The sequence below is a fragment of the Coregonus clupeaformis genome, chromosome 28 (assembly GCF_020615455.1).
Source record: "Coregonus clupeaformis isolate EN_2021a chromosome 28, ASM2061545v1, whole genome shotgun sequence".
Taxonomy (NCBI): domain Eukaryota; kingdom Metazoa; phylum Chordata; class Actinopteri; order Salmoniformes; family Salmonidae; genus Coregonus; species Coregonus clupeaformis.
Genome location: NC_059219.1, coordinates 21,229,777 through 21,242,070, shown reverse-complemented (window position 1 = coordinate 21,242,070; position 12,294 = coordinate 21,229,777). Strand labels below are relative to the sequence as shown.

The 12,294-nt window shown below is 45.8% G+C and overlaps 1 protein-coding gene across 1 annotated transcript; it reads left to right on the top strand.

The window, feature by feature from the left end:
- Positions 1-128: 128 nt before the first annotated feature.
- On the top strand, positions 129-12,187 carry cnot3a (CCR4-NOT transcription complex, subunit 3a). Its single transcript, XM_045208734.1, is given in 20 exon segments — positions 129-282; positions 841-895; positions 1,074-1,141; positions 1,247-1,321; positions 1,461-1,550; positions 5,399-5,527; positions 5,693-5,788; positions 6,322-6,541; positions 6,901-7,034; positions 7,326-7,382; positions 7,503-8,391; positions 8,498-8,603; positions 8,711-8,852; positions 9,345-9,458; positions 10,112-10,211; positions 10,394-10,480; positions 10,483-10,591; positions 10,688-10,820; positions 10,926-11,051; positions 11,207-12,187. Coding segments are annotated over 19 exon segments (2,799 nt in total). The 5' UTR covers positions 129-282; positions 841-870; the 3' UTR covers positions 11,306-12,187.
- The last annotated feature ends 107 nt before the right edge of the window (positions 12,188-12,294 follow it).

Here is a 12,294-nt window from a genome sequence, read left to right as displayed (position 1 = left end):
GTTTTTTACATTTTACCATTGACCTGTCATCTGATAAACCAATCACGGGAAAGTATACCTGCGGAAGTTGTCCAACGACGGTGGAGAATTTGGTCCAATCATAGCTTGGAGGTAGGGTTTAGGGCGTAATCCACATTTTGTGGGTGGGATTTAGCTACCGTCCATCTTTAGTGTACTGTACAGCCAGATTGACGAAAAGAAAACAAAAATTGGAAGTAAAGAAGACTGGGGAATTAGTTTTAGTTTTAATTGAAAGAGACAAACGAAAAGCCCAAACCCTAGGTAAATGTCTTAAACAAATGTGAATTTAGCTGGTTGACCCAGTTTCCCTAATTTTCCTAAATTACCAGCTATCTAAACTGCTAGCTAGCTAGCTAGCATTGTGATTGCAGTAGCTAGCTAGATAAATTTGCTAGCATTAAGACAATTACCAACATAACGTCAACTGTGTCCAAAATATAATCGCAATATATACAGTTCATGCATTGAATAGCAATTGCATTGGAATGAGATGTCGAAACCAGCCAACCAGCATGTGAATTGGCTATGTTAGCTAGCTAGCTGGCTAATGTTGCTGACATTTCCAGCGAGCCAGCTATTGAACTGTTTTTACGATTGATGAAAATAGTGATGTACGCTAAAATGAGCAGCATGTTAATTCTTTGCTAAGCCGAGGTGCATTTCGCTGCAAGTGTTTGTATTATCTGTAGCTAGTTGATGCTAGGAAGCTAGCTAGGGACTTAGATACCATTTCAACCATACAATGCAATAAATGTCCATTGTGTCTGTGTGCATTGTTGTGTTTTTAGCTAATCTGTTATCTCCCTCTCACAATGAAAGACGGTATGAGGACATTGTCGTAGTGAAGCCATGGCTGACAAGAGAAAACTCCAAGGTAACTGTCCCATAGAGCAATAATGCATGTAATGGACTGGACACTGACCTCTCACACTCTTTTGACTATCAGTTATTTCAATTATTGGATTAATCTTTCAGAGATTCAATGTAATATGTTAGTCCAGTAAAATATATTGTCATATTTTTATGATGACGTCTTTCTTTCCTCTCCCCAGGTGAAATTGACAGATGTTTGAAAAAGGTAGCTGAAGGCGTAGAACAGTTTGAAGACATTTGGCAGAAGGTGAGGACTCCTTAACAACACTATGCATTGCGTATTCAGTGTACATGAACCAGAATGATTTGTTCTCCTATCAAACAAACTGATCTTTGTTACTTTGTTTCACAGCTTCACAATGCAGCCAATGCCAACCAAAAGGAAAAATATGAGGCAGACCTTAAAAAAGAGATAAAAAAGTTACAGGTAAGACTAATTGCTTACTAATAGTAAGTAAAATATGAAGCTGTCTTAATATCCCATGTTGTCTGCTCACACTGAAAAAAAGCTATGAGTCTTTACTTACGTTTTAATTGTTGTTTTCTTGTCATCTTCTCTCCTGCAGCGATTGAGGGATCAGATAAAAACATGGGTGGCATCAAATGAGATCAAAGACAAAAGGCAGCTAGTGGAGAATCGCAAGGTCATAGAGACGGTAATAATCTCCAAAAATATTTATTTGTTTAACACTGATAGGAGAAAAGAGTGGATAGGTCTCCACCATATTGTGTTAACCTTTCGACAAGGGCAGGGACGATACCAGTATTGCGATACTTGTTAGTACCATGGCAAGGAAACAAAACACGAAGCGGATTTAACTTCTTTAGGAAGACATCCCTAATTTTCTAAGCAAATATCATTATGTTGTTCACTGTGACATTTATTTATTTTACAAGCTATAGCACACAATGTTCTACATACAGCAGGGTTTTAAAGGACCGTAGCCATTGAACTGCTAAATAGTTAATTATATGGTTATACGGACTATCTACATTGACCCTATCTCAAACCGGTGTAGACTAACAGTGGAACGCTTACTTGGGGCCCTTCCCAACAATGCAGAGAGAAATAATAGAAAAATAATAACACAAGGAATAAATACACAATGAGTAACAACTTGGCTATATACACAGGGTATCAGTACCGAGTCGATGTGCAGGGATACGAGGTAATTGAGGTAGATATGTACATATACACTGAACAAAAATATAAACACAACATGTAAAGTATTGGTCCCGTGTTTCATGAGCTGAAATAAAAAAATCCCAGAAATGTTCCATATGCACAAAAAGCTTATTTCTTTAAAATGTTGTGCACAAATGTGTTTATATTCGTGTTAGTGAGCATTTCTCCTTTGCCAAGATAATCCATCCACCTGACCGGTGTCTCATATCAAGAAGCTGATTAAACAGCACGATCATTACACAGGTGCACCTTGTGCTGGGGACAATAAAAAAGCCTGCTTTAAAATGTGCAGTTTTGTCACACAACACAATGCCACAAATGTCACAAGTTTTGAGGGAGCGTGCAATTGGCATGCTGACTGCAGGAATGTCCACCAGAGCTGTTGCCTGATAATTTAATGTTAATTTCTCTACCATAAGCTGCCTCCAATGTCGTTTTAGAGAATTTGGCAGTATGTTCAACCGGTCTCACAACCACACACCACGTGTAACCACACCAGCCCAGGACATCCACATCCGGCTTCTTCACCTGTGGGATCGTCTAAGGGGGAGTGGGGAGGGGTGTTGAGGAGTATTTCTGTCAGTAATAAAGCCCTTTTGTTGGGAAAAACTCATTCTGATTGGCTGGGCCTGGCAACCCAGTGGGTGGGCCTGGCTGCCAAATGGGTGGACCTATACCCTCCCAGGCCCACTCATGTCTGCACCCCTGCCCAGTCATGTGAAATACATAGATTAGGGCCAATTTATTTATTTCAATTGACTGATTTCCTTGTATGAACTGTAACTCAGTAAAATCTTTGAAATTGTTGCGTTTATATTTTTGTTCAGTATAGGTAGGGATAAGGTGACTAGGCAACAGGAAAGATAATAAACAGTAACAGCAGCGTATGTGTTGAGTCAAAGGAGTTAGTCCAAAAAGGATAAATGCAGATAGTCCAGGTAGCTATTGGATAACTATTATTATCTTGCACTGACTCTATGCACACTCACAAGACTATATATACGCACTATACACTGAGTGTACAAAACATTAGGAACACCTTCCTAATATTGAGTTGCACCCCCTTTTGCCCTCAGAACAGCCTAAATTCATCGGGACAAGGTGACGAAAGCGTTCCACAGGGATGCTGGCCCATGTTGACTCCAATGCTTCCCACAGTTGTGTCAAGTTGGCTGGATTTCCTTTGGGTGGTGGATCATTCTTGATACACACAGGAAACTTTTGAGCGTGAAAAACCTAGCAGCGTTGCAGTTCTTGACACATTCAAACCGGTGCGCCTGGCACCTACTACCATACCCGGTTCAAAGGCACTTAAGTATTTTTGTCTTGCCCATTCACCCTCTGAATGGCACACATACACAATCCCTCTCTCAATTGTCTCAAGGCTTAAAAATCCTTCTTTAACCTGTTTCCTCCCCTTCATCGACACTGATTTCAAGTGGATTTAACAGGTGACATCAATAAGGGATCATAGCTTTCACCAGGATTCACCTGGTCTGTCTGTCATGGAAAGAGCAGGTGTTCCTAATGTTTTGTACACTCAGTGTATACTTACTCACACACACTACACTGACACTCACACAGCCCACACACATTCACATACATTACATACGCACACACGCACATAACACACACACGCACATAACACACACGCATACCAACACAACACACACTTTCACACTCATCATTTGCTGCTGCTACTCTGTTCTTTATTCTTTGTTCTTATTCTGATGCCTAGTCACTTTGCCCTTTATGTCACATCTACCTCATCTCTTTCACTGTACCCCTGCACATTGATCTGGTACTGGTACTCCCTTTATATACACAAAAGTATGTGGACACCTCTTCAAATGAGTTGATTCAGCTATTTCTGCTACACCCGCTGCTGACAGGTGTATAAAATCGATCACACAGCCATGCCATCTCCATAGACAAATATTGGCAGTAGGATGGCCTTACTGACGAGCTCAGTGACGTGGCACCGTCATAGGATGACACCTTTCCAACAAGTCAGTTCGTCAAATTTCTGCCCTGCTAGAGCTGCCCCGGTCAACTATAAGTGCTGTTATTGTGAAGTGGAAATGTCCAGGAGCAACAATGGCTCAGCCGCGAAGTGGTAGGCCACACAAGCTCACAGAACAGGACCGCCAAGTGCTAAAGCGCGTAGCTTGTAAAAATTGTCTGTCCGCGGTTGCAACATTCACTACCAAGTTCCAAACTGCCTCAGGAAGCAACGTCAGCACAATAACTGTTCGTCAGGAGCTTCTTGAAATGGGTTTCAATGGCAGAGCAGCCGCACACAAGCCTAAGATCACCATGTGCAATGCCAAGCATCAGCTGGAGTGGTGTAAAGCTTGCCGCCATTGGACTCTGGAGCAGTGGGAACGTGTTCTCTGTAGTGATGAATCACGCTTCACCATCTGGCAGTCCAAAGGACGTATCTAGGTTTGGCGGATGCCAGGAGAACGCTACCTGCCCCAATGCATAGTGCCAACTGTAAAGTTTGGTGAGGCTGTTTTTCATGGTTTGGGCTAGGCCCCTTAGTTCCAGTGAAGGGAAATCTTAACGCTACAGCATATGACATTCTAGATGATTCTGTGCTTCCAACTTTTTGGCAACAGTTTGGGGAAGGCCCTTTCCTGTTTCCGCATGACAATGCCCCCGTGCACAAAGCGAGGTCCATACAGAAATGGTTTGTCGAGATCGGTGTGGAAGAACTTGACTGGCCTGCACAGAGCCCTGACCTCAACCCCATCGAACACCTTTGGGATGAATTGGAACGCCGACTGCGGGCCTAATCGCCCAACATCAGTGCCCGACCTCACTAATGCTCTTGTGGCTGAATGGAAGAAAGTCCCCACAGCAATGTTCCAACATCTAGTGGAAAGCCTTCCCAGAAGAGTGGAAGCTGTTATAGCAGCAAAAGGGGGACCAACTCCGTATTAATGGCCATGATTTTGGAATGAGATGTTCGATGAGCAGGTGTACACATACCTTTGGCCATGTAGTGTAGCTTCATTCTTGTGTATTTTATTCCTCCTGTGTTAATATTTTTATGATAATTTTTAAACTGCATTGTTGGGAAGGGCTCGTAAGCAAGCATTTTACGAAAAGTCTACACCCGTTGTATTCGGCGCATGTGACAAATACAATTTGATTTGACCAAACGGTTTGGTCTGCTTAGTTCTTTTTTTCATTTTTGCCATGGAAAATTATTGCGACATTGGTATCGTCACAGCCCTACTTTCAACTCCTTTCAGTGCTCATGGAGAGGGTATTTCACTCTGTCTGACATAACATCTGACATTCTCTCCTTAGCAAATGGAGCGGTTTAAGGTGGTGGAGCGGGAGACAAAGACGAAGGCCTACTCTAAAGAAGGCCTGGGGCTCGCCCTGAAAGTGGACCCAGCTCAGAGGGAGAAAGAAGAGACGGGAAACTGGCTAACGGTAACAGCCTAGCCTCTGAGCCGTTGGTATTTTGACTCATGCATAATGGTAGTGTCTACCGAGCAATGGGTCAGGGGTGGATGGTCCACACTGGGTCTGGCTTATTTTATGGGTGGTGAGGTCTGTTCTTCTTTTTCACCCACTCTGTCTATTCTTCCCCCTCAGAATACGATAGACACTCTAAACATGCAGGTTGACCAGTTTGAGAGTGAGGTGGAATCCCTCTTCATTCAAACCAGAAAGAAGAAAGGAGAAAAAGAGGTCCGTCTCCTTCCCTCTCATTCCCTATACATGAACTATTGCTATGTAGTCTAATTAACCAATAAGGCCCGGGGTGTGGTATATGGCCAATATACCACGGCTAAAGGCTGTTCTTATCCACGACGCAACGCGGAGTGCCTGGATACAGCCCTTAGCCGTGGTATATTGGCCATATACCACAACCCCCGAGGTACCTTATTGCTGTTATAAACTGGTTACCAACGTAATTAGAGCAGTAAAAATAAATGTTTTGTCAAACCCGTGGGTATACCGTCTGATATACCACGGCTGTCAGCCAATCAGCATTCAGGGCTCGAACCACCCAGTTTATAATAATGAATCAGGTAGGTATTGGGTTGGGAGATGTTGCTCCTAGACTCTGATCAAAGGTCAGTCTTGCAGTTCCCCCTAAAAGGATTTGGGGAAGGCAAGTTGACCTGAGATCTGTTTCTAAGAATGACTTCTACCTGCATTACAAAAGACACCCGAACAGTTTATAACCACGTGTGCCTGTTTCTCTGGCTGTCTCGTAGAAACAGGATCGCATTGAGGAGCTAAAGAGGTTTATAGAAAGGCATAGGTACCACATACGCATGCTGGAGACCATCCTACGCATGCTAGACAACGACTCGGTGCAGGTGGACTCCATCCAGAAGATCAAGGACGACGTGGAGTACTACATGGAGTCATCACAGGACCCAGACTTTGAGGAGAACGAGTTCATTTACGACGACCTGGATCTGGAGGACATCCGTGAGTCGCCCATGGACAGCCAGGAGCTCGATGACGAGTCCTGGGATGATCATGATGATGATGCTCATGCTATCAGCTGTGGGTCTGGATGAATGGTCCCTCATGAACGTCTGTTGGGTCTGGGTGGATGGATGTCCTCTAATCAACATCTGTTAGCTCGGTTGGCTGTCGGTTTAGAAGACAGCCAGGACAACCTTGATCTGTGGTGTTTCTATGAGTCTGGATGATGATTGTAAAAAAATATTTACCATATATTAGCGTTCCCCTGAAAATCTTTAACATTGAAATAAACCAGTAGTCTTTTCTCTCTGATTTATTCCTTTCTCTCTTTTGTGCTCCCTCTTTCTCTCCCTCTCTAGCTGCAGCGCTGGTGGCCACCTCTCCGACGGGCATGGGGAACATAGAGGATGAGATGTTCCTCCACTCGAGCAGCACTCCCACCTCCACCACCTCCTCTTCCCCCATCCCTCCATCACCGGCCACCTGCACTGCTGTAAGCACACCTGCCTTCACTGATTGGTTGTTTGTAAAGAAAATACAATCACTTACTTGATCAGTGTCATAAAACATGTACATTGATACTTACACAGGCCCTCTGTAGCTCAGTTGGTAGAGCATGGCGTTTGCAACGCCAGGGTTGTGGGTTCGATTCCCACGGGGGGCCAGTATGAAAATGTATGCACTCACTAACTGTAAGTTGCTCTGGATAAGAGCGTCTGCTAAAATGACTAAAATATTTTAAAAAAATGGATATTTACTGTTTGTGCCTGAATGTGTTCTGCAGGAGAACTCGGAGGACGATAAGAGGAGAGGGCGGTCGACAGACAGTGAAGTTAGTCAGGTGAGACAGAGCTTGTATAATATATGTTTATAGCTCAACAGAGAACTAGATCTCTTCAGAAATGTAGTTTGACTGTTTCCATGTTCTGTTTGTACTAAACTGATGCTGTGTCATTTTCAGTCTCCTGCGAAGAACGGCACTTCCTCCTTGTTGTTGTCCTTTTCCTCGTCCGCCAATTCCGGGTCGTCCTCTTCTTCCTCCTCTCTTGTCTCTATGGCCGCCGTTGTCGGAGGCAACCCTGTGGTTCCCACAAGCAACAGTCTAATAGGAAGCTTCAGCAGCGCCGTGCAACATCAGCCTCAACCTCCACAGCAACCAATCCAGCAGCCACAGCAACAACCACAACAACCCCAAACAAAACCTTGCACCCCCAGCCCACCCAACCACCCCCTCCTCTCCGCCTCCCCCTCTCTCCCCACACCCACCACACCCATCTCAGCCTCCCCAAACTCCCTGCCCCAGGTCTCGTCTGGGCATATCCTCACCTCCAGCCTAGGCCTTGGGTTGGGCCTGGGTAAAGTTGGCATGACGGGGACCAGCAGTGCCAACTCAATGTCTGGTCTGGGCCTGACTGGCATGTCTGCCTCTCTGAACACCATGGCAGGCCTGCTCTCTGGGTCCACCCATGCCCCTTATGCCCAGGCAGCCGCGTCGGGAGGCCTGGGTCTGAGTACCACCACCCAGTCCAGTGTCTCAGTGGAGAGCTCCTCCATCCCCACCTCTTGCTCCAGTGGAGTGACCATCAACGGGGCTGGGACAGGGCTGGGCCTGCTGGGGTCCAGCCCAGCACACGGCTCCCTGACTGGGGGGATCCTGGGCCTGGTACCTGGGCAGAGTGTGATCCCTGGGCCCCCTCAGATCCCTCTCAGCCCAGTCGGTGCTGCCCCTGGAGGGGCAGTGGGGATAATGGGAGGAAATGGAGGAAGCATGGGGCCAATCGGAGGAGGAGTTGGGTCGAATGCAGCCCCTGCCAGACCGCCCAGTGGACTGAAGCAGAACGGAAGCACAAGTATGTTCACTGTGTCTGTGTGGCTGTCTGGGTTTGTCTGTTTCTTTTTCTGGATTTGGGATTGAGCATTAGTAGTGATGTTTCCCCCCTCTTTCCCATGGCCCAGGTTACAGTGCTGTGGTGGCAGAGAGCACAGCAGAGTCCGCCTTCAGCACACCCAGCCAATCACAGAGCAGCCAGCCTTCCTCGTTGACCTCCTCAGCCAGTCAGCCGTAAGTGATGTCAAATTCATCCAAGACCGCAATCATCTGTTCAGTTTTTTGGATGATAAAAATGTCCATATCTCTTCTCTCTCCCTCTCTCTCCCTCCCTCCCTCAGTATGGACAACGGTCCCAGCCTCATCAGCTCCATCACCTTGCCCCCCAGCTCTCCGTCCCCCTCGTTTTCGGACAGTATCCCCGGTGGTGGGAGTCTCCTCAACGGACCCCACTCCTACACACAGGCCTCTGAGGGCCTCAAGGTGAGAGGAGACAGAGTGGAAGGACAGACAGCCAGACAGGGGTGTGAGGCTGAGAGATGAGCACTTTGTCCTGGTATTGTTAAATGGCCTCCTCTACAGTACAACAGATGGATGGAGACAGTTGGCCATTTAACAGTATGAGAACACAGTGTTTGGTGAACACTAGAACCTCCACGGCAGCCATTCTGACCAAATTGTGGTTGTCTTAAATACAAATACAACTTGGAAACAAACAAACTCACAAAAATACTGATTTTTTAAAAACTTTAAAGAAAGAAAAAGAAAAGAAAAGAAACTCACAAAACGTGCTGTACATCACAAAACTCCCACACCACATAACACCAAATATGTTTTTGTCAGCTATTCAGGAGATTTACAGTGATGAAGCCTCTCCTAAATGACTATGTTTCTGTTATTTCTTAGTTAATGAACATGTATGATAGCATTGTAATACCGTTAGAATAACCTGTAGAGACTGCCCTCTGTCCCCAGCTTCCTACAGACCTCCGTCAGATACTGATGGAGACCAGAATGTCAGCGCAGGCCCCAGAGCCGCCAGGGGCCATGGCTACAGCCACAAACACACGAAAGAGAAAGCAGTGTCAGGTAGAGACCCACACACACGGAAATATACACATTCATACTCAACTTACACACACACACACTCCTAAATACAGCCACAAAGCCACTAACACAGGAAACAGAAAGTTTTGACACGTAGACACAGATTTAAATCAATCTCGAACTCTGACACAGACACGCATACACACAAAAATTGAAAGAAATCTGAGGTAGTCAGATATCAGTGCTAGCCAAAAATGTCTGTCACGGGGAAATGGACATTGCCAAGTGGCTGGATTAGTTCCCCCACCAAACACCAAGAACGTACGAAATATAAGATTGAAGGTGCTTATATTCGCTCTGGATAAGAGCGTCTGCTAAATGACTAAAATGTAAAGATTGTGTATAGTGTTGAATTAGCAAGGATTGGCAGATTTATTTCATCAGTGTTGGTGCAGTCACTGGCTGGCCGTGGGGGTTCTAGCTGAAGGCATGAGTGTTTTGCTTCACACCATACAGGGAATGGATGGTGGCATGGTACCAAGCTTGTACTAGTATCTCATGGTGGAAGAACTGTTGAATGGGTGTATTGGTTTTCATAAATTCACTGTTTTTATCTTTGCCCCTTGCTCTTCCAAACTCCCTCACCCCACTCTCTCTGTCTGTTCCATCCATCTCTCTCCATCTCTCTCTCTCAGGCCCCGGAGCCTCTGAGTTCTCTGAAGGCGATGGCTGAGAGAGCAGCACTAGGATCAGGTCTAGATGGAGAGATCCCCAACCTGCACCTCACAGACAGAGGTCAGAATCAATTCAATTAACAAATTCCAAATCACATCTTTAAGGCAATACACAAATAAACATTCATGCAATTTGACAAAGCACATGCCAGTAGCAGGTGACATCATTTCTAATTATCTGTCTGTGTTGATGATATCCCCACCAGCTGTAACTCAACCAATCCCTCTCCTGTCACTCCTCAGACATCTTCTCTGGTTCGTCGGCTGCCCCCGGCACGCCCGCGGCCCCCCAGCCCTCCCTGTCGGAGGTGAGCATCCCCCCTTCCCTGGGGTGTGTCCCCTGGGTCCCACTCCCCTCTCCAAGGACCAGGTGTACCAGCAGGCCATGCAGGAGTCTGCCTGGACACACATGCCGCACCCCTCAGACTCAGAGAGGATCAGGTAACAGAACGCCGTCCGCCGGAATATTGGTCTGTAGACACTGGGATATCTCTGAGTAGATATTAACATGCACATCTGTGTTACTCTCTCCTGTAGGCAATACCTGATGAGGAACCCGTGCCCCACCCTGCCATTCCATCATCAGATGCCCCCCCATCACTCAGACTCTATAGAGTTCTACCAGAGACTGTCCACGGAGACACTCTTCTTCATCTTCTACTACCTGGAGGTAACACACACACACCACCATCCCCCCCCAGCTGTCCACTCTTACTTAGTCACTGTGGGGTCCAATTGCTCACTCTCTCTCCTTCTCGCTCTCTCTCTCTCTCAGGGCACTAAAGCTCAGTACCTGTCAGCAAAGGCTCTGAAGAAGCAGTCGTGGAGGTTCCACACCAAGTACATGATGTGGTTCCAGAGGCACGAAGAACCCAAGACCATCACTGATGAGTTTGAACAGGTACAGTAGAACCTTTGTACCTCCTCTGCTGTTAGTGTTGGAAGCACCATGGGTCTGTATAGAACAATGAGCCAATGTTGAGCCAACATGTACCTGATGGAAGGTTCAACAAATAACAAATAAGGACTGATTTTAATGCTGTCCTCCTCCCTCAGGGCACTTACATCTACTTTGACTATGAGAAGTGGGGCCAGAGAAAGAAGGAGGGGTTCACCTTTGAGTACAGGTACCTGGAAGACCGAGACCTGCAGTGACAGAGGAGCGGAGAAAGAGGGAGAAAAACGTGCTGCTGTTGACATTCCGAGACTGAACTAACTCCATGCTGTGGATAGAGATTGTGATGTGTAGTAGAACCCTGCTCCTAAAATGGAGGATGGCGTCTGTATAGGATGCGTCTCAAATGGCACCCTACTCCCCACATAGTGTACTACCTCAGACCAAATCCCTAGTAGTGGTCTACTGTATGTAGGGAATAGAACCCCCTACCTATATAGGGCTCTGGCCAGAAGTAGTACACTATATGGGGAGTAGGCTGTCATGACAGATCTGTGCCTGTCTGTGTGAGCACTCAGAATGTGGCATTACATTAGGAAGCTCCATGCATGTTCCCCATGTTATGTTTTTCTTTCCGTTTACAACAACAAACTCTGTACCACCCCCAACTGGAGTATAGAAGCCTTGGACTAAACAACAAGCAAACAAACATTGGATTTGGTTACAAGAGAAAAAAGCCCATCTTGCTTGAATTTACTGTAATTAGTGGTTTAGAATGGAGACATACAGTGGTCTAGCTAGCCAGCAGACAGGGCAAACTGGGCTCCTTTTAAGATGTTATGATGCCTGTTGAATACGGTCACTATTAGGGATAGTAAGTGATTATCAATAGTTTTATTGATGTTGTCTTGGTCGATAAAACGCTCTGATTGAGAATGACCACGTGACCTCTTCCTTTTGACGGGGATAGAGAGGCCTTATTGGACATTGGATTAAATTGCTATGCAATTGAACTGGTCTCTGCCTCCCTCTCTCTTTACAAATAAAATATTTTAAAGTTTAACTGTAAAAGGAAACGCATCTTCATTGGGGCATTATGTTTGTGAGATTATCTAATAAAGGATTTGTACCTGAAAGAAGCAGAGGTGTGTTGACATGAAGTCTGCCTGATAATGTTCATGGTTTCTATACCATGAAGCACCAGCTACTATTGCCCTTCAAAGCATAACTACTAGTGGAAGGATGAGAA